The 23434-nt window shown below is 50.4% G+C and overlaps 1 protein-coding gene across 1 annotated transcript in view; it reads left to right on the plus strand.

Moving 5' to 3' along the window:
- The first annotated feature begins 792 nt into the window (after positions 1-792).
- The window catches only part of LOC138510868 (avidin-like), a 364525-nt gene continuing 341883 nt past the window's right edge, over positions 793-23434 (plus strand). Inside the window, exon 1 of the mRNA XM_069626528.1 lies at positions 793-918. Within this exon, the coding sequence (XP_069482629.1) occupies positions 841-918 (78 nt within the window). The 5' untranslated portion in view covers positions 793-840. The remainder of the gene's footprint in view (positions 919-23434) is intronic.

Consider the following 23434-nt stretch of genomic DNA (forward strand, 5'->3'; position numbering starts at 1 on the left):
ATGCAGGTGGAGGCACGGCTGCCCAGCCCTTCACAGGACAGCAGCTCCAAGAGGCATAAGAGAGCACCCATGCAGGTGGAGGCACGGCTGCCCAGCCCTTCACAGGACAGCAGCTCCAAGAGGCATAAGAGAGCACCCATGCAGATGGAGGCACGGCTGCCCAGCCCTTCACAGGACAGACGCTCTAGGAGAGCTGCCAATAGCCAGTGGAACAGGAGGGAGTGGACTCGCCAGCCGAGATGACCAGAACTAAACTCGAGAAAGCCTTCCTGGCCAGTAGTCGGGCCAGCCATGATGGTGTCAGGAGGAGCAGCGACCTACAGGTGCTGGTGAAAATGCTTCCTGTTTTACCGTAAATTACCCGCCCGGAACACATTTACCGCCCCCCCCCCCTTCCAAGCCCCAACCCCTTAGCCCCTTAGCCGGCTCTTTCTCGCTCGCACCCCCCTTTCTCCTGTATGCCCTGTCCGTAACCCTCCCCATCGTCCCTTCGCATACCTCCGCTCACTTTGTGACGGGAGTTGCTCAACCTGTAGTGCTGTCTCTGAATCACCAGGCTCTGGCACCAACACGGGGAAGCAACCAGCTCACCCTGCAGGCCCCTGGCTGGCAGCGCCATCGCCAGGTGCTGCCCAGCCTTTGTATACATTGGCATTTGGCTGGCTTGGCCTGTGGGTCAGTATTTACTTGTAATTATCTAAATCCCTCCACTGAGTGGGCAAGCCCCAGGCTTCCTCATTCCTGCAGCTCGCAGAGGGCGCTTTCAATAGACACGTGCACTGTCAAGGAGAGTATAAGAAGGACACTGGCACCCTTCAGGGCAGAGTACCTGCTGGCACCATGGCCCAGACATTCCTCCCCAGGGTCACCCTCCTGCTCCTTGCAGGCTTCGCTCTGACCACCTCGGATGAAAGAAAGGTAAGTCGCGCTCTCACAGCGGCTCCTCTAGACCAGCAGGGGAAGAGGTGTAGCTCGGTGGGTAAATGCGCGTGCTGCGCCCCTTCCCCAAAATGAGCTGTCTCACATATGAAGCCCACATTATTTTTGTTTGCCCCTGTGCAGTTTGTGTCATATTTGGCGATGTACATTAAATGCAGCCTGGTCTAAAGTCCCTGAATTCAATCTTTCTTATGCTTGGAGTAGACATTAAAAGAAAAATCGAATTTTTCTCCGTGAAGGAAGCACTAAAGTGGGGTAATAAATTGAGGGGGGGGCTTATTTAGGGTGCTTGGCAGACCTAACATGGATGCTGCTGGCACGGCTGCCCCTAGTTTGCTCTTCCTCCCTCACATCCGTCACACACGGCATGGGGCGCCTCACATCCGTCCCACACGGCATGGGGCGCCTCACATCCGTCCCACACGGCATGTTCTGAAAAACGGGGCGCCTCACATCAGTTCCACACGCCATATTGTAAAAAATGGGGCGTCTCACACGGCATATTGTAAAAAATGGGGCGCCTCACATCCGTCGCACACGTCATATTCTGAAAAATGGGGCGTCTCACACGGCATATTGTAATAAATGGCGCGCCTCACATCCGTCCCACACGTCATATTCTAAAAATGGGACCCCTCACATCCGTCCCACACGTCATATTCTAAAAAATGGGACCCCTCACATCCGTCCCACACGTCATATTCTAAAAAATGGGACCCCTCACATCCGTCCCACACGTCATATTCTGAAAAATGGGGCGTCTCGCACGGCATATTGTAAACAATGGGGTGTCTCACATCCATCCTACATAGCATATTCTAAAAAATGGGGCGCCTCACATCCGTCCCACACGCCATTTTCTAAAAATGGGACCCCTCACATCCGTCCCACACGTCATATTCTAAAAAATGGGGCGTCTCACACGGCATATTGTAATAAATGGCGCGCCTCACATCCGTCCCACACGTCATATTCTAAAAATGGGGCGTCTCACATCCATCCCACGCCTCACATGTGGGGCCAGATTACAGAAACGTTGCCCCGGTGCAAGTGCAAAGTTTGCCCTATTTTAAAAACACTGGGACACATTAAAAAACCATTGCATCATAAGAATACTTTCCTGCGCTGGGCCGTGCTTTTAGCGACATCCTGTGAAATGAAAATCTTAGAGCCATTCCATATAAGGGATTTACGTTCCTTTGCTGCAGATATAATGAGCTGAAGTTGGGAGTATTCCAGAAGATAAAAGATCATTGTTCTGGACGAAGGTCGAGGAGAGGTGGAAGTAGGTAGTTGGCCGGACTTTATGATTGTATATTACATACCTTAATAAAAAAAAATTATTAAAATCAAAAAAAAAAAAAACATTGCATCTCGACAAGTGCAGTTTGGCAAATAAAAAGCACCAGGGCTAAACTTGCACTAGTGCAAAAAAGATGATTTTTGGTTTATAGTCATTCCATCAACAGCCAAAGCATCTACTGCCATACCATCTAAAAAAAGCATCTACTGCCATACCATCTAAAAAAAGCATCTACTGCCATACCATCTAAAAAAAGCATCTACTGCCATACCTTCTAAAAAAAAGCATCTACTGCCATACCATCTAAAAAAAGCATCTACTGCCACACCATCTAAAAAAAAGCATCTACTGCCATACCATCTAAAAAAAAGCATCTACTGCCACACCATCTAAAAAAAGCATCTACTGCCACACCATCTAAAAAAAAGCATCTACTGCCACACCATCTAAAAAAAGCATCTACTGCCATACCATCTAAAAAAAAGCATGTAAAAAAACAAACATGTAATGCATTTTTTGTTCATTTTTTTTTTTTTAATGGGGGTCCTCTCCCAATCCCCCTTTTTTAACCTTTAAAACCAATTTTTATTAAACTAAACCCTTTACCATCTAAAAAAATGCATTAGATGCTTTTTTTAGATGTTTTTTTTAGAAGGTATGGCATTAGATGCTTTTTTTTTAGAAGGTATGGCATTAGATGCTTTTTTTAGATGCTTTTTTTTAGAAGGTATGGCATTAGATGCTTTGGTTGTCAATGCAATGACCGGATACCACATTTTTGATGCATTTTTGATGCAAATTTTGCCCTAGTGCTAATACCATTCCATATTAGCACTAGGGCAAACTTTACCCTCGTGCAAACATTTGGTGAAAAAGCATCTTTTTGCACTAGTGCAAGTTTATCCCTGGTGCTTTTAATATGCCAAACTGCACTTGTTGAGATCCAATGGATTTTTAATGTGTCCCTGTGTTTTAAAAAATAGGGCAAACTTTTCCCTGGTGCTAATACTGTGCAAACTTTGCACTTGCACCGGTGCAAACTTTCTGTAATCTGGCCCGAGATGTCCCAATTTCCCTCTGCAGTTTTTAAATATTTGTAGGTGTCAATTACATGTAGATTTTTCTAATCTCACTGAGTCCAGTCTACTGGCCTCATTATGAGTTTGTTATTATAACCAAAAATGGTGGTAACGCCGTGAATACCACACTGCTGAACTATGGGTTTGGCAGTAAGGGAGAGGAAAAACCTCCAGCAAAATGCTTGAGGTCATTTCACCACCTGACCTTCAAAAAGACCTCACTGTCCATATACCCAACTCCTCTCTGTCCATGGACCCAAAGCACCTCATTGCCCATGTAGCCAAAGCTCACTGTCAATATACCCAACCCCTCCCTGTCCATGTACCCAAAGCACCTAATTGCCCATGTAGCCAAAGCTCCTTACTGTCCATATAACTAACTCCTCCCTGTCCATGTACCCAAAGCACCTAATTGCCCATGTAGCCAAAGCTCCACACTGTCCATATACCCAACTCCCCCTGTCCATGTACCCAAAGCACCTCATTGTCAATGTAGCTGAAGCTCCTCACTGTCCATATACACAACTCCTACCTGTCCATGTACCTAAATCACCTCACTGTCCATGTAGCCAAAGCTCCACACTGTCCATATACCCAACTCCTCCCTGCCATATACCCAAAGCACCTCATTGTCCATGTAGCAAAAGCTCCTCACTGTCCATATACCCAACTCCTCCCTGTCCATGGACCCAAAGCACCTCATTGTCCATGTAGCCAAAGCTCCTCATTGTCCATATACCCAACTCCTCCCTGTTGTTGGACCCAAAGCACCTCATTGTCCATGTAGCCAAAGCTCCTCACTGTCCATATACCCAACTCCTCCCTGCCATATACCCAAAGCACCTCATTGTCCATGTAGCCAAAGCTCCTCATTGTCCATATACCCAACTCCTCCCTGTCGTTGGACCCAAAGCACCTCATTGTCCATGTAGCCAAAGCTCCTCACTGTCCATATACCCAACTCCTCTCCGTCCATGTACCCAAAGCACCCCACTGCCCATGTAGCCAAAGCTCCTTACTGTCCATATACGCAACTCCTCCCTGGCCATGTACCCAAAGCACCTCATTGCCCATGTAGCCAATGCTCCTCACTGTCCATATAACCAACTCCTCTCTGTCGTTGGACCCAAAGCACCTCATTGTCCATGTGGCCAAAGCTCCTCATTGTCCATATACCCAACTCCTCCCTGTCGTTGGACCCAAAGCACCCCATTGCCCATGTAGCCAAAGCTCCTTACTGTCCATATACCCAACTCCTCCCTGGCCATGTACCCAAAGCACCACATTGCCCATGTTGCCAAAGCTCCTTACTGTCCATATACCCAACTCCACCCTGGCCATGTACCCAAAGCACCTCATTGCCCATGTAGCCAAAGCTCCTTACTGTCCATATAACTAAATCATCCCTGCCCATGTACCCAAAGCACCTCATTGCCCATGTAGCCAACGCTCCTCACTGTCCATATACCCAACTCCTCTCTGTCGTTGGACCCAAAGCACCTCATTGTCCATGTAGCCAAAGCTCCTCACTGTCCATATACCCAACTCCTCCCTGTCCATGGACCCAAAGCACCTCATTGCCCATGTAGCCAAAGCTCCTTACTGTCCATATACCGAACTCCTCCCTGGCCATGTACCCAAAGCACCTCTTTGCCCATGTAGCCAAAGCTCCTTACTGTCCATGTAACTAACTCCTCCCTGCCCATGTACCCAAAGGACCTCATTGCCCATGTAGCCAACGCTCCCCACTGTCCATATACCCAACTCCTCCCTGTCCCTGGATTCAAAGCACCTCATTTCCCATGTAGCCCAAGCTCCTCACTGTCCATATACCCAACTCCTCCATGTCCATGGACCCAAAGCACCTCATTGTCCATGTAGCCAAAGCTCCTCAATGTCCATATAGTAAACTCCTACCTGTCCATGGACCAAAGCACCTCATTGTCCATATAGCGAAAGCTTCTCACTGTCCATATACCCAACTCCTCCCTGGCCATGTACCCAAAGCACCTCATTGCCCATGTAGCCAAAGCTCCTTACTGTCCATATAACTAACTCCTCCTTGTCCATGTACCCAAAGCACCTCATTACCCATGTAGCCAAAGCTCCCCACTGTCCATATACCTAACTCCTCCCTGTCCATGTACTCAAAACACCTCATTGTCCATGTAGCCAAGACTCCTCACTGTCCATATAGTAAACTCCTACCTGTCAATGGACCAAAGCACCTCACTGTCCATATACCCAAAGCTCCTCAGTGTCCATATACCCAAAACTCCTCACTGTCCTTAAACCCAACACCTTCATGCCCATGTACACAAAGCCCCTCACTGTACGTATACCTAACTCCTACCTGTCCATGGACTCAAAGCACCTCATTGTCCATTTAGCCAAAGCGCCACACTGTCCATGTACCCAGCTCATCACTGTCCATGAACTCAAATCACCTCACTGTCCTTTGTCCAAAGCCCATGAAGATCTACTTTCTCATGTGCCCCAAAACCTCATCATTATCCGTGTACCCAAAGCCGCTCACTACCCATGAGCCCGGAGCCTACCACTGTCCATATGTCTAACTCCCCTCGTATATGCACTTGAACACAGTCATGCTCAAAGCCTGTCCATGTACATGTGCCCAAAGTCCCTCACTGCCCATGTACCGAACTCTCCTCACAGTCCATGTGCCCAAACCCCTCACTGTCCATGCGCCCATATCTCCTCACTGTCCAGGGGCCTGAAGCCCCTGACTGTGCACAGGTCCAAAGGTCCTCACTGTCCATGTGCCCAAGTGTTCCCACTGTCCATGTCCCAAATGATTCTCACTGTCCATGTGCCCAAACCCGTCACTGTCCATGTATCCAGATCTCCTCACTGTCCATGTGCCCAAACCCCTCACTGTCCGTGTGCCTAAATCTCTTCACTGTCCATGTGCCCAAACCCCTCACTATCCATGTGCCCAAATCTCCCCACTGTCGAGGGGCCTAAAGACCCTGACTGTGCACATGTCCGAAGGTCCTCACTCTCCATGTGCCCAAACCCCTCACTGTCTATGCGCCCACATCTCCTCACTGTCCAGGGGCCTAAAGCTTCTGACTGTGCACATGTCCAAAGTTCCTTACTGTCCATGTGCCCAGGTTTCCTCACTGTCCATGTCCCAAATGATCCTCATTGAAGATGTGCCCAAATCTCCTCAATGTCCATGTGCCCAAACCCCTCACTGTCCATGTGCCCAAACCCCTCACTGTCCATGTGCCCAAACCCCTCACTGTCCATGTGTTAGACAGAATCCAGGGCAGTTCCCTTAGGGAGCACTACCCCAGATTAGGACTACAGGTGAGAGCAATAATTCCCCTTTGGTATCAGTCTGTACCACAAAGATTTAGTTGGTAGCTGTGGCTGAGCAGTCAGACTTATCTCAAGAAGGAGATGAGCAGTATTCAGGGTTGACACAATAGGTAGTACAGTACTATGGAACAAGGAAACACTGACCAAAGTTTTGTATTAAAAAAAGAGAATATATATTTATTTTATACACTTCTAAGTCAACACATAGATCAAAGTTAATAAAGTAAGTTAAGTTTAGTCAAAAGAAAAGCATATACAACTCCCTATTCAATTGTAGACAAGTTTGCGGTATAGTGAAAACTGAGCAAAACGGCACAGTGAAAACCTACTACAAATGGCACTCTACCAATTCAACGAAAGGGAGGGAAAGTACAAGTTAAACCAAAATATCTTCAGACACCCCCTAGCAACACTACCCTGAAGTTTTGTGAACAAGTAATGCACAGTAACACTTTAACCAAAAGAGAAGTGAATGAAAACTGAGCAAAATGACACTCCACAAGTTAAAACAGTAGCAAGGAAGAGGGGTTTAGAAGATTTAGGTGCATCAACACATTTCTCATTGAAAACTAATCTAGTCAGAGCAGATCTAACAAATCAGCCAGAGTCAATAGGCCTGAGCCAGAGTCAGTGGTACAGGACCAAGAGTTTAGGAGCAAAAATGTTCTTGTAGCTGCAGTCAAGTCTTTAGTAGAACACATTTGAAGAGGTAGATGTGAGGTGAAAGACAATGTTAAGAGAGAGGGCGGCCGACCCCACAAGTAGTTAAAGGATTTAAAACACCTTTAGGGCTACCACGGAGAAAGGGCGGCCTGGCGGAACAATGTACCTTAAACGTGGAGAGATGGCTACTGCGGTGGCGGTTGTTCCTGGTAGTTCCTGCAGGTCGATGGGTCCAACAGAGGAAGAGAGGCTCTCGTTGTGGAGGAAGATTCGAGTCGCTGCACTACTCAGGGATGAAACCAGCCGCGCTGCTGTCAAACGAAATTTAAAAGCTACGCTCCTTTTAATCGTGGTCCGGGTCGATAGCTGCCTGGCTATCCGGTCTTCAAGTGCGGGGCACTGTCAAGTCTACCAAGGCAGGTCTGAGGATGCGATAGGTGAACTGGTTGACCCCACCAGCTCAAGGGAAGGAGGCTCCTCTGCTGAAGATCTCCTCTCGTCGTGTGGAAGAAAAGTGGTGAGACGATACGGCAGGGCTTCACTGGTGGTGTAGATGCTGAAGATGTCTCTGGCTTCTCTTCCCTTCGGTTCCATAGTTCCGGTGGCGACGTCTTGCTCTTTCAGTCCTCAGGACCCTGCTTTTATGCAGAAAGAGACCCATTCATACAGCCTAGCTGTCACTCACACAGTGGAGTGGTCCTCTTGGTGGGAGACCCTCCAGCCTATCAGGTTAGAGTGCGACCTGAGTTGCAGTGACAACTCTGTCCGGGGGTTCTACTCCCTCTCCCAAACAACAGACCCACCCCAGACTCAGTGGCGCCGAAAGGAGCGCTTCTTGGCAGAAGCCCGCCAAAAGGACGAACAAAGGATCCCCGACCTGGGTTAGGAAAATGGAGTAAGACTCGAGAAAGAAGTTATATCAAAGTTCTGGCAAATAAAAAATACCGGAGTAACGTTACTAATAAAATAAACCGGCGGTATGTTAGAGGCTGTCAGTAAAAGTGGTAGCCTCGAACAATGGGAAAATCCCATAGAGAAATATTTGCGGTTGAATATAAAAGGTAGTAACCACTGCCACCAGCCAGAAACTTTGTAGAGGGGGACATTAAGGTACCCACTCGGAAATGAACATAGGGGAAAAACTATTAACCCCTTCCAGTACTTCCATATTAAGATGGGTTGTACTGGTTAAGTTCATAAAAATCGACTAGTAAAGTCAATGGGGACTTTACATGCCCTGGGAGACAGTAGTCAGTCCCAGGGTATGGAGTCTATGTTTGGGGGTCGCTACGACAATCCTGTGTCACAGCACGGAGGGTGCTGTGTGACACATGTGCATAAAGATGGTTCCTATGGGTGAGAGAAAAGATCCCATAGGCATTAAGCACCAAAATAGCCTAGAACACACATAGCGAAAATGCAGTGCCTAAGAGTGGGAAAAAGGAGTCTCACTCTTAGCAGGTAAAAAGAAATAAACCCTTCAAATCCAGCAAAGCTGCTGGGGGACTCTATAGGTAAGGGAAATTAGCCATGAAATCAGAAATCTCCCTAACACTCGCCCCCCAGACTAAGGGACAGGAGGATCTAATCCACTCCTGGATGAGTCTCATACCTCTAGTCTGTTAAAAACATCCTAGAGAGACCATCAGCATTTTGGTGGTGACATCCTGACCTGTGCTCAATGGTAAAATCAAACCCTTGGAGGCAGATTGACCATCTTAGCAGTTTTGGGTTTTCCCCTTTCATTTGCATCAACCATCTCAAGGGTTGGTGGTCTGTTTGAATGGTGAAAGTAGATCCATAGATGTTTGGTCTAAACTTGTTCAAAGCCCACACAATGGCAAAACATTCTCTCTCAATAGTTGCCCACCTTGTTTCCGGTTCCTTCAGTTTCCTACTGATGAAGCAAATGGGGTGTTCCCTACCTTTCTCATCCAGTTGACTGAGTACTGCACCTATACCAATATTGGAAGCATCTGTCTGTACAATGAAGGGTTGGTGGTAGTCAGGAGGTCTGAGAACTGGAGCTTGACAAAGGGATTTCTTTAGGCTTTCAAAGGCCTGATTGCACTCCTCATTCCATTTGACCTTTTTAGGAAACTTAGGAGAAGAGATTACATTCAGTGGAGAAGCTATGGATCCATAGTTCTCAATGAAATTCCTGTAATACCCAGTGAGGCCTAGGAAGGCTCTAACCTGAGTTTGAGTAGAAGGGGTTGTCTAATTTTGCACAGCTTCAATCTTGCTGAGCAAAGGCCTTATTTCACCACCTCCTACCTCATGCCCAAGGTAAACCACTTTACTCTGACCAATTTGAAATTTGCTTGCCTTTATGGTCAGATGGGCCTGTTGCAGAACCTGCAAAACATATCCTAGGTGGTCAACATGTTCTTTCCAAGTAGGGCTGAACACTGCAATGTCATCCAAGTATGCCATGCAGAAGTCCTCCATCCCATTCAGAACCTGATTAACCATCGTTTGGAATGTAGCAGGTGCGTTCTTTAATCCAAAAGGCATAACCTTAAACTGTTATAAGCCAACTGGGGTGGAGAATGAAGTTTTCTCCTTGGCATGGTCAGTCAGGGCTATTTGCCAATAGCCTGACGTGAGATCAAATGTGCTGAGGAACTTGGCTGAACCAAGTCTATCCACCAGCTCATCTGTCCTTGGCAAAGGATGGGCATCAGTCTTAGTGACTGCATTTAGAGCTCTATAGTCCACACAGAATCTCAACTCCTTGAATCCTGCCTTTGGTACTAACACAACTGGGGTAGACCATGGACTAGTAGAGGGCTCTAAAACCCCGAGATCAAGCATCTTGTTGACCTCTCCTTTGATGTGGGTTCTTACGTTTTCTGACATCCTGTAGCCCCTGCTTTTGACAGGTAGATAGTCACAGGTTTGGATATCATGTTGGCCCCAAGGGGTCAAACCTGGTGTCAGTGAGACCAGGGGGGCAAATTGATTTAACAAAAGTTTGCACTCCTCCTGTTTCTTAGGTGTCAGATTAGAAGAGAGATTGAATCCTTCTATTTTCTCATCTAAAGGTTTGCCTCTGAGGAGGTCAGGCAGAGGTTCACTCTCCTCCTCCTCTTGAACTGAAGCTAGAAGCAAAGCTCCCAGTTCTGGTCTCGAGACATAAGCTTTTAGACGGTTGATGTGAAAGACTCTAGGAGCCTCCTTAGGATTGCCTAAGTCCACCAGATAGTTCACCTCTCCAAGTTTTCCCACAACCTTGAAGGGTCCCATCCATTTGTCCTGGAAGGCCCTCTGCCTTGTGGGTACCATAACAAGAACTAGCTGGTCTTGAGCGAACTCAACCATGTTGGCCTTCTGGTCATGCCAATGCTTGACCAGAGCCTGACCTGCTTTCAAGTTTTTACTTGCTTCAGCCATCATGTGTGACATTCTCCTCCGGAGTCCTATCACATAGTCAGTGACTCTGACTGGTGTGGGGGAAGGAGCTCTCTCCAACCCCTCCTTGATCAGGGCCAATGGACCTCTAACCTGATGGCCATAGAGAAGTTCAAAGGGACTGTAACCCACTCCCTCCTGAGGGACTTCTCTATATGCAAAGAGAAGGCATGGCAGTAGAAGATCCCACTTTTTGTTAAGGATGTCTTCTAAAGCTCCTATCATGCTCTTCATGGTTCTATTAAACCTTTCTACCAATCCATTTGTTTGAGGGTGGTATGCTGTTGAGAACTTGTGGGTAACTCCGCAGTTTTTCCACATGGCCTTCATGTAGTGGGACATCGAATTTGACCCCCTGTCGGATACTACCTCCTTAGGGAACCCAACCCTGGTAAAAACACCAAGGAGGGCCTTAGCTACAGCCTGAGCTGTAACAGTCCTTGTAGGAATTGCTTCAGGGAACCTAGTAGCATGGTCTACTACAACAAGTATAAACCTGTTGCCTGAAGAAGTTGGAGTATCAAGGGGACCAACAATGTCGATTCCTACCCTCTCAAATGGTACTCCCACCACAGGGAGAGGCACTAGAGGTGCCACGTTCTTGGAGCCACTTTTTCCAGAGGTTTGGCAAATGTGGTAACTTTTACAATACTTATCTACCTCAGCCCCCATTTTAGGCCAATAAAAGTAGAGAGAGAGCCTTTCCTTAGTCTTCTTGAAGCTCAAGTGACCAGCCAAAGGTATCTCATTGGCTAGTTGCAAGAATTGGAGTCTGTTTGCTTGGAGCACTACATGCCTTTTGTAGTCCCCAGGAGTTGACTCTGTTGGTTCACTATAGAAGAGGCCATCTTCCCAGTGTAACCTATACTTCCCAGGCTCTTGCCCTTCAAGCTGAGAAGCAGCCTGGTGGAGAAGACCTTCCAGAGTTGGACATTCTCTTTGTCCCTTACTGAGGTCTGCCCTTTGGGGTCCACATTCTGCCAGTAACGAATGCAGCTCAGGATGGTCCACAGGGTCAAGATTTCCAATGAGTTCCTGACCTCCTACTAGATCTGTGTCCTCAGGATCTAGTTCAACCACACAATGTTGTACCTCACTCTCAGCTGGAGGAGGAATCACAGGTGTGATTTTTGCTAACCTAGGAGATTTCCTGGTTGGCAGCACTGGAGTGCTTTCTGCTGGTTTCTTTTTGGAAGCCTTGGGTTTCATCTTTGCTTCTGGTTGTTTAGAGATAGCAGTAAGTAACTCCATTGGAGTAGGAGTGATTTCTTTTTCTATCATCTCCTCAGGAGAGCCCCTCAAGGACCTCTCCCTTGCAGGTCTGGTAAGCTCCTGTAATCTCTTACTATGAGGTCTGGGAGTACTGGATATTACTCCCAGGTCTTTCAGATCATTGCCCAACAGCACCCTCCCCGGTACTTCAGATTGTACACTCACAGGTATCCTGACAGTCATTTCATGACTCAGAAAAAGGATGAGGGAAAGCAGCCAAAAAAAGAAAACAAAGAGAATTCAAATAATTCCAATTCCAAAGAGGGCCACAAACAGAATTCTAAGGGTCAGCCATCAGGGAAACCTAATCAGGCTAGTGTACCTTCTGGTCACAGACCAGAAGGCGGTCAGAGCAAGCCACCATTCATAAAGACATTTGGAAACTGTTAGGTTTGTGGCTCAACTGATCATGTGAAAGGGGATCCCAGATGTAAGGGTAAACCTTCAGGGGTCCACACTGTCTCCTTAGCCTTCGCTCCAGAGGAGGAAGTACATATGGCCAGTGGAAACTTTCAACTACTAGCTGATGATCCCATTGGAGTCTCAGCTAGTGTATCATTAGTATCTCTTGGGTTGTGGGAACAACAGAATTTAGACATATATAATTCTATCCCTCCTAATACTAAAGAGTATTATAAAGACAGTGTCCTATTCAATGGTCAGTTGACTCCTGCCATTAGAGACTCTGGGGCCAGCATAACTGTGGTGGACAAATCTTTTTTCAAGGTGGAGGATGTTGCTAAGGCACCCAAACGCCTCACCAAGTGCGACCTGAGTTGCGGTGGCAACTCTGTCCAGGGGTTCTACTCCCCCTCCCAAACAACAGACCCACCCCAGACTCAGTGCCGCGGAAAGGAGGGTTTCTTGGCAGAAGCCCGCCAAAAGGACGAACAAAGATCCCGACCTGGGTTGGGGAAATGGAGTAAGACTCAAGAAAGAAGTTTAATCAAAGTTCTGGCAAATAAAACCTACCGGAGTAAAGTTAATAAAAAAATAGACCGGCGGTATGTTAGAGGCTGTCAGTAAAAGTGGTAGCCCCGAACAATGGGAAAATCCCATAGAGAAATATTTGCGGTTGAATATAAAAGGTAGTAACCCCTGCCGCCAGCCAGAAACTTTGTAGAGGGGGACTTTAAGGTACCCTCTCAAAAATGAACATAGGGGAAAAACAATTAACCCCTTCCAGTACTTCCATATTAAGATGGGTTGTACTGGTTAAGTTCATAAAAATCGACTAGTAAAGTCAATGGGGACTTTACATGCCCTGGGAGACATTAGTCAGTCCCAGGGTATGGAGTCTATGTTTGGGGGTCGCTACGAAACCCCTGTGTCGCGGCACAGAGGGTGCTGTGTGACACATGTGCATAAATATGGTTCCTATGGAGGTGAGAGAAAAGATCCCATAGGCATTAAAGACCAAAATAGCCTAGAACACACATAGCAAAGATGCAATGCCTAAGAGTGGGAAAAAGAGTCTCAAAATAAATAAGCCCTTCAAATCCAGCAAAGCTGCTAGGGACTCTATGGGTAAGGGAAATTAGCCATGAAATGAGAATTCCCCCTAACACCATGTGCCCAAATTTCATCACTGTCCATGTGCCCAAACCCATCACTCTCCATGTGCCCAAATCTCCTCACTGTCCATGTGCCCAAACCCCTCACTGTCCATGTGCCCAAATCTCCTCACTGTCCATGTGCCCAAACCCCTCACTGTCTATGCGCCCACATCTCCTCACTGTCCATGTGCCCAAACCCCTCACTATCCATGCGCCCACATCTCCTCACTATCCTTGTGCCCAAACCCCTCACTGTCCATGTGCCAAAATCTCCTCACTGTCCATGTGCCCAAATCACCTCACTGTCCATGTGCCCAAACCCCTTACTGTCCATGTGCCCAAATCTCCTCACTGTCCTTGTGCCCAAACCCCTCACTGTCTATGCGCCCAGATCTCCTCACTGTCCATGTGCCCAAACCCCTCACTGTCCATGCGCCCACATCTCCTCACTATCCATGTGCCCAAACCCCTCACTGTCCATGTGCCAAAATCTCCTCACTGTCCATGTGCCCAAATCATCTCCTCACTGTCCATGTGCCCAAACCCCTCACTGTCCATGTGCCCACATCTCCTCACTGTCCATGTGCCCAAACCCCTCACTGTCCATGTGCCCAAATCTCCTCACTGTCCATGTGTCCAAACCCCTCACTGTCCATGTGCCCAAATCTCCTCACTGTCCATGTGCCCAAACCCCTCACTGTCTATGCGCCCACATCTCCTCACTGTCCATGTGCCCAAACCCCTCACTGTCCATGCGCCCACATCTCCTCACTATCCATGTGCCCAAACCCCTCACTGTCCATGTGCCAAAATCTCCTCACCGTCCACGTGCCCAAATCTCCTCACTGTCCATGTGCCCAAACCCCTCACTGTCCATGTGCCCACGTCTCCTCACTGTCCATGTGCTCAAACCCCTCACTGCCCATGTGCCCAAATCTCCTCACTGTCCATGTGTCCAAACTCCTCACTGTCCATGTGCCAAAATCTCCTCACTGTCCATGTGCCCAAATCTCCTCACTGTCCATGTGCCCAAACCCCTCACTGTCCATGTGCCCACGTCTCCTCACTGTCCATGTGCCCAAATCTCCTCACTGTCCATGTGCCCAAATCTCCTCACTGTCCATGTGTCCAAACCCCTCACTGTCCATGTGCCCAAATCTCCTCACTGTCCATGTGCCCAAACCCCTCACTGTCTATGCGCCCACATCTCCTCACTGTCCATGTGCCGAAATCTCCTCACTGTCCATGTGCCCAAACCCCTCACTGTCCATGTGCCCACATCTCCTCAGTGTCCATGTGCTCAAACCCCTCACTGTCCATGTGCCCAAATCTCCTCACTGTCCATGTGTCCAAACCCCTCACTGTCCATGTGCCAAAATCTCCTCCCTGTCCATGTGCCCAAACCCCTCACTGTCCATGCGCCCACATCTCCTCACTGTCCATGTGCCCAAACCCCTCACTGTCCATGTGCCCAAATCTCCTCACTGTCCATGTGCCCAACCCCCTCACTGTCCATGTGCCTGAACCCTTCACTGTCCATGTGCCCACATCTCCTCACTGTCCATGTGCCCAACCCCCTCACTGTCCATGTGCCTGAACCCTTCACTGTCCATGTGCCCACATCTCCTCACTGTCAATGTGCCCACATCCCCTCACTGTCCATGCGCCCACATCTCCTCACTGTCCATGTGCCCAAACCCCTCACTGTCCATGTGCCCAAATCTCCTTACTGTCCATGTGCCCAACCCCCTCACTGTCCATGTGCCCAAACCCCTCACTGTCCATGTGCCCAGATCTCCTCACTGTCCATGTGCCCAAACCCCTCACTATCCATGCGCCCGAATCTCCTCACTGTCCATGTGCCCAAACCCCTCACTGTCCATGTGCCCACATCACCTCACTGTCCAGGGGCCTAAAGCCTCCGACTGTGCACAGGTCCAAAGGTCCTCACTATCCATGTGCCCAAGTATCCTCACTGTCCATGTCCCGAATGATTCTCACTGTCCATATGCCCAAAACCCTCACTGTCCATGTGCCCAAACCCCTCACTGTCCATGTGCCCAGATATCCTTACTGTTCATGTGCCCAGATCTCCTCACTGTCCATCTGCCCAAACCTCTCACTGTCCATATGCCCAAATCTCCTCACTGTCCATGTGCCCAAACCCCTCACTGTCCATGCGCCCACATCTCCTCACTGTCCATGTGCCCAAACTCCTCACTGTCCATGTGCCCAAATGTCCTCACTGTTCAGATGCCTAAACCCCTCACTGTCCATGCACCCACATCTCCTCACTGTCCATGTGACCAACCCCCTCACTGTCCATGTGCCCAGATCTCCTCACTGTCCATGTGCCCAAACCCCTCACTGTCCATGTGCCCAAATCTCCTCACTGTCCATGCGCCCACATCTCCACACTGTCCATGTGCCCAAACCACTCACTGACCATGCGCCCACATCTCCTCACTGTCCATGTGCCCAAACCCCTCACTGTCCATGTGCCGAAATCTCCTCACTGTACATGTGCCCAAACCCCTCACTGCCCATGTGCCCACATCTCACTGTCCATGTGCCCAAACCCCTCACTGTCCATGTGCCCACATCTCACTGTACATGTGCCCAAACCCCTCACTGTCTATGTGCCCAAATCTCCTCACTGTACATGTGCCCAAACCCCTCACTGTCCATGTGCCCACATCTCACTGTCCATGTGCCCAAACCCCTCACTGTCCATGTGCCCAAATCACCTCACTTTCCATGTGCCCAAACCCCTCACTGTCCATGTGCCCAAACCCGTCACTGTCCATGTGCCCAAACCCCTCACTGTCCATGCGCCCATATCTCCTCACTGTCCATGTGCCGTACCCCCTCACTGTGCATGTGCCCAAACCCCTCACTGTCCATGTGCCCAAACCCCTCACTGTCCATGCTCCCAAATCTCCTCACTGTCCATGCACCCACATCTCCTCACTGTCCATGCGCCCACATCTCCTCACTGTCCATGTGCCCAAATCCCTCACTGTCCATGCGCCCATATCTCCTCACTGTCAATGTGCCCAAACCCCTCACTGTCCATGTGCCCATATCTCCTCACTGTCCATGTGCCCTACCCCCTCACTGTCCATGTGCCCAAACCCCTCACTGTCCATGTGCCCAAACCCCTCACTGTCCATGCGCCCATATCTCCTCACTGTCCAGGAGCCTAAAGCCCCTCACTGTGCACAGGTGCAACGGTCCTCACTGTCCATGTGCCCGGGTATCCCCACTGTCCATGTACCAAATGATTCTCACTGTCCATGTGCCTAAACCCCTCACTGTCCATGTGCCCAAACCTCTCACTGTCCATGTCTCAAATGATCCTCACTGTGCATGTGCCCAAATCTCCTCACTGTCCATGGGCCCAAACCTCTCACTGTCCATGGGCCCATATCTCCTGACTGTCCATGTCCCAAATGATCCTAATCGTCCATGTGCCCACATATCATCACTGTCCATGTGCCCAAACCCCTCACTGTCCATGTGCCCACATCTCCTCACTGCACATGTCCCAAATGATCCTAACTGTCCATGTGCCCACATATCCTCACTGTCCATGTGCCCAAACCCCTCACTGTCCATGCACCCACATCACCTCACTGTCCATGTCCCAAATGATCCTAACTGTCCATGTGCCCACATATCCTCACTGTCCATGTGCCCAAACCCCTCACTGTCCATGTGCCCACATCTCCTCACTGTCCATGTGCCCAAACCCCTCACTGTCAATGCGCCCACATCTCCTCACTGTCCATGTGCCCAAACCCCTCACTGTCCATGTGCCTAAATCTCCTCACTGTCCATGTGCCCAAACCCCTCATTGTCCATGTGCCCACATCTCCTCCCTGTCCATGTGCCCAAATCTCCTCACTGTCCGTGTGCCCAAACCCCTCACTGTCAATGCGCCCACATCTCCTCCCTGTCCATGTGCCCAACTCTCCTCACTGTCCAGGGACCTAAAGTCTATGACTGTGCACAGGTCCAAAGGTCCTCACTGTCCATGTGCCCAAACCCCTCACTGTCCATGTGCCCATATCTCCTCACTGTCCATGTGCCAAAACCACTCACTGTCCATGTGCCCAAATCTCCTCACTGTCCATGTGCCCAAACCCCTCACTGTTAATGCGACCACATCTCCTCTCTATCCATGTGCCCAACCCCCTCACTGTCCATGTGCCCAACCCCCTCATTGTCCATGTGCCCAAATCCCCTCACTGTCCATGTGCCCAAACCCCTCACTGTCAATGCACCCACATCTGCTCACTGTCCAGGGGCCTAAAGCCCCTGACTGTGCACAGGTCCAAAGGTCCTCACTGTCCATGTGCCCAAGTATCCTCACTGTCCATGTCCCAAATGATCCTCACTGTCCATGTGCCCAAATGATTGTCACTGTCCATGTGCCCAGACCCCTCACTGTCCTTGTGCCCAGATCTCCTTGCGGTGCATGTACGCAAACCCCTCACTGTCCATGCGCCCAGACCCCTCTGTGTCCATGTGCCCAGATCTCCTCAATGTCCATGTGCCTAAACCCCTCACTGTCCATGTGCCCAAACCCCTCACTGTCCATGTGCCCAAACCCCTCACTGTCCATGTGCCAAAATCTCCTCACTGTCCATGTGCCCAAACCCCTCACTGTCCATGTGCCCAAACTCCTCACTGCCCATGCACCCACATCTCCTCACTGTCCATGTGACCAACCCCCTCACTGTCCATGTGCCCAGATCTCCTCACTGTCCATGTGCCCAAACCCCTCACTGTCCATGTGCCCAAATCTCCTCACTGTCCATGCGCCCACATCTCCACACTATCCATGTGCCCAAACCACTCACTGACCATGCGCCCACATCTACTCACTGTCCATGTGCCCAAACCCCTCACTGTCCATGTGCCGAAATCGCCTGACTGTACATGTATCCAAACCCCAAACTGTCCATGTGCCCACATCTCACTGTCCATGTGCCCAAACCCCTCACTGTCCATGTGCCCACATCTCACTGTACAAGTGCCCAAACCCCTCACTGTCCATGTGCCCAAATCTCCTCACTGTAATTGTGCCCAAACCCCTCACTGTCCATGTGCCCACATCTCACTGTCCATGTGTCCAAACCCTTCACTGTCCATGTGCCCAAATCACCTCACTTTCCATGTGCCCAAACCCCTCACTGTCCATGTGTCCAAACCCTTCACTGTCCATGTGCCCAAATCACCTCACTTTCCATGTGCCCAAACCCCTCACTGTCCATGTGCCCAAACCCGTCACTGTCCATGTGCCCAAACCCCTCACTGTCCATGCGCCCATATCTCCTCACTGTCCATGCGCCCACATCTCCTCACTGTCCATGCGCCCACATCTCCTCACTGTCCATGTGCCCAAATCCCTCACTGTCCATGCGCCCATATCTCCTCACTGTCAATGTGCCCAAACCCCTCACTGTCCATGTGCCCATATCTCCTCACTGTCCATGTGCCCTACCCCCTCACTGTCCATGTGCCCAAACCCCTCACTGTCCATGTGCCCAAACCCCTCACTGTCCATGCGCCCATATCTCCTCACTGTCCAGGAGCCTAAAGCCCCTCACTGTGCACAGGTGCAATGGTCCTCACTGTCCATGTGCCCAGGTATCCCCACTGTCCATGTACCAAATGATTCTCACTGTCCATGTGCCTAAACCCCTCACTGTCCATGTGCCCAAACCCCTCACTGTCCATGTCTCAAATGATCCTCACTGTGCATGTGCCCAAATCTCCTCACTGTCCATGGGCCCAAACCTCTCACTGTCCATGGGCCCATATCTCCTCACTGTCCATGTCCCAAATGATCCTAATCGTCCATGTGCCCACATATCATCACTGTCCATGTGCCCAAACCCCTCACTGTCCATGTGCCCACATCTCCTCACTGCACATGTCCCAAATGATCCTAACTGTCCATGTGCCCACATATCCTCACTGTCCATGTGCCCAAACCCCTCACTGTCCATGTGCCCACATCTCCTCACTGTCCATGTGCCCAAACCCCTCACTGTCAATGCACCCACATCTCCTCACTGTCCATGTGCCCAAACCCCTCACTGTCCATGTGCCTAAATCTCCTCACTGTCCATGTGCCCAAACCCCTCATTGTCCATGTGCCCACATCTCCTCACTGTCCATGTGCCCAAATCTCCTCACTGTCCGTGTGCCCAAACCCCTCACTGTCAATGCGCCCACATCTCCTCCCTGTCCATGTGCCCAACTCTCGTCACTGTCCAGGGACCTAAAGTCTATGACTGTGCACAGGTCCAAAGGTCCTCACTGTCCATGTGCCCAAACCCCTCACTGTCCATGTGCCCATATCTCCTCACTGTCCATGTGCCGAAACCACTCACTGTCCATGTGCCCAAATCTCCTCACTGTCCATGTGCCCAAACCCCTCACTGTTAATGCGACCACATCTCCTCACTATCCATGTGCCCAACCCCCTCACTGTCCATGTGCCCAACCCCCTCATTGTCCATGTGCCCAAATCCCCTCGCTGTCCATGTGCCCAAACCCCTCACTGTCAATGCACCCACATCTGCTCACTGTCCAGGGGCCTAAAGCCCCTGACTGTGCACAGGTCCAAAGGTCCTCACTGTCCATGTGCCCAAGTATCCTCACTGTCCATGTCCCAAATGATCCTCACTGTCCATGTGCCCAAATGATTGTCACTGTCCATGTGCCGAGACCCCTCACTGTCATTGTGCCCAGATCTCCTTGCGGTGCATGTACGCAAACCCCTCACTGTCCATGCGCCCAGACCCCTCTGTGTCCATGTGCCCAGATCTCCTCAATGTCCATGTGCCTAAACCCCTCACTGTCCATGTGCCCAAACCCCTCACTGTCCATGTGCCCAAACCCCTCACTGTCCATGTGCCAAAATCTCCTCACTGTCCATGTGCCCAAACCCCTCAGTGTCCATGTGCCCAAACTCCTCACTGCCCATGCACCCACATCTCCTCACTGTCCATGTGACCAACCCCCTCACTGTCCATGTGCCCAGATCTCCTCACTGTCCATGTGCCCAAACCCCTCACTGTCCATGTGCCCAAATCTCCTCACTGTCCATGCGCCCACATCTCCACACTATCCATGTGCCCAAACCACTCACTGACCATGCGCCCACATCTCCTCACTGTCCATGTGCCCAAACCCCTCACTGTCCATGTGCCGAAATCTCCTCACTGTACATGTATCCAAACCCCTCACTGTCCATGTGCCCACATCTCACTGTCCATGTGCCCAAACCCCTCACTGTCCATGTGCCCACATCTCACTGTACATGTGCCCAAACCCCTCACTGTCCATGTGCCCAAATCTCCTCACTGTACATGTGCCCAAACCCCTCACTGTCCATGTGCCCACATCTCACTGTCCATGTGTCCAAACCCTTCTCTGTCCATGTGCCCAAATCACCTCACTTTCCATGTGCCCAAACCCCTCACTGTCCATGTGCCCAAACCCGTCACTGTCCATGTGCCCAAACCCCTCACTGTCCATGCGCCCATATCTCCTCACTGTCCATGTGCGCTACCCCCTCACTGTGCATGTGCCCAAACCCCTCATTGTCCATGTGCCCAAACCCCTCACTGTCCATGCGCCCAAATCTCCTCACTGTCCATGCACCCACATCTCCTCACTGTCCATGCGCCCACATCTCCTCACTGTCCATGTCCCCAAACCCCTCACTGTCCATGCGCCCATATCTCCTCACTGTCCATGTGCCCAAACCCCTCACTGTCCATGCGCCCATATCTCCTCACTGTCCATGTGCCCTACCCCCTCACTGTCCATGTGCCCAAACCCCTCACTGTCCATGTGCCCAATCCCCTCACTGTCCATGCGCCCATATCTCCTCACTGTCCATGTGCCCAAACCCCTCACTGTCCATGTGACCAAACCCCTCACTGTCCATGCGCCCATATCTCCTCACTGTCCAGGAGCCTAAAGCCCCTCACTGTGCACAGGTGCAACGATCCTCACTGTCCATGTGCCCACGTATCCCCACTGTACATGTACCAAATGATTCTCACTGTCCATGTGCCCAAACCCACACTGTCCATGTGCCCAAACCCCTCACTGTCCATGTCCCAAATGATCCTCACTGTCCATGTGCCCAAATCTCCTCACTGTCCATGGGCCCATATCTTCTCACTGTCCATGTCCCAAATGATCCTAATCGTCCATGTGCCCACATATCATCACTGTCCATGTGCCCAAACCCCTCACTGTCCATGTGCCCACATCTCCTCACTGCACATGTCCCAAATGACCCTAACTGTCCATGTCCCCACATATCCTCACTGTCCATGTGCCCAAACCCCTCACTGTCCATGCACCCACATCACCTCACTGTCCATTTCCCAAATGATCCTAACTGTCCATGTGCCCACATATCCTCACTGTCCATGTGCCCAAACCACTCACTGTCCATGTGCCCACATCTCCTCACTGTCCATGTGCCCACATCTCCTCACTGTTCATGTGCCGAAAACCCTCACTGTCCATGTGCTCAAATCTCCTCACTGTCCATGTGCCCAAACCCCTCACTGTCGATGCACCCACATCTCCTCACTGTCCATGTGCCCAAACCCCTCATTGTCCATGTGCCCACATCTCCTCACTGTCCATGTGCCCAAAACCCTCACTGTCCATGTGCACAAACCCATCACTGTCCATGTGCCCAAACCCCTCACTGTCCATGTGCCCAAACCCGTCACTGTCCATGTGCCCAAACCCCTCACTGTCCATGCGCCCATATCTCCTCACTGTCCATGTGCCCTACCCCCTCACTGTGCATGTGCCCAAACCCCTCACTGTCCATGTGCCCAAACCCCTCACTGTCCATGCTCCCAAATCTCCTCACTGTCCATGCACCCACATCTCCTCACTGTCCATGCGCCCACATCTCCTCACTGTCCATGTGCCCAAATCCCTCACTGTCCATGCGCCCATATCTCCTCACTGTCAATGTGCCCAAACCCCTCACTGTCCATGTGCCCATATCTCCTCACTGTCCATGTGCCCTACCCCCTCACTGTCCATGTTCCCAAACCCCTCACTGTCCATGTGCCCAAACACCTCACTGTCCATGCGCCCATATCTCCTCACTGTCCAGGAGCCTAAAGCCCCTCACTGTGCACAGGTGCAATGATCCTCACTGTCCATGTGCCCAGGTATCCCCACTGTCCATGTACCAAATGATTCTCACTGTCCATGTGCCTAAACCCCTCACTGTCCATGTGCCCAAACCCCTCACTGTCCATGTCTCAAATGATCCTCATTGTGCATGTGCCCAAATCTCCTCACTGTCCATGGGCCCAAACCTCTCACTGTCCATGGGCCCATATCTCCTCACTGTCCATGTCCCAAATGATCCTAATCGTCCATGTGCCCACATATCATCACTGTCCATGTGCCCAAACCCCTCACTGTCCATGTGCCCACATCTCCTCACTGCACATGTCCCAAATGATCCTAACTGTCCATGTGCCCACATATCCTCACTGTCCATGTGCCCAAACCCCTCACTGTCCATGCACCCACATCACCTCACTGTCCATGTCCCAAATGATCCTAACTGTCCATGTGCCCACATATCCTCACTGTCCATGTGCCCAAACCCCTCACTGTCCATGTGCCCACATCTCCTCACTGTCCATGTGCCCAAACCCCTCACTGTCAATGCACCCACATCTCCTCACTGTCCATGTGCCCAAACCCCTCACTGTCCATGTGCCTAAATCTCCTCACTGTCCATGTGCCCAAACCCCTCATTGTCCATGTGCCCACATCTCCTCACTGTCCAT

The sequence above is a fragment of the Ambystoma mexicanum genome, chromosome 6p (assembly GCF_040938575.1).
Source record: "Ambystoma mexicanum isolate Mex_15411 chromosome 6p, UKY_AmexF1_1, whole genome shotgun sequence".
NCBI classification, from domain to species: Eukaryota; Metazoa; Chordata; class Amphibia; order Caudata; family Ambystomatidae; genus Ambystoma; species Ambystoma mexicanum.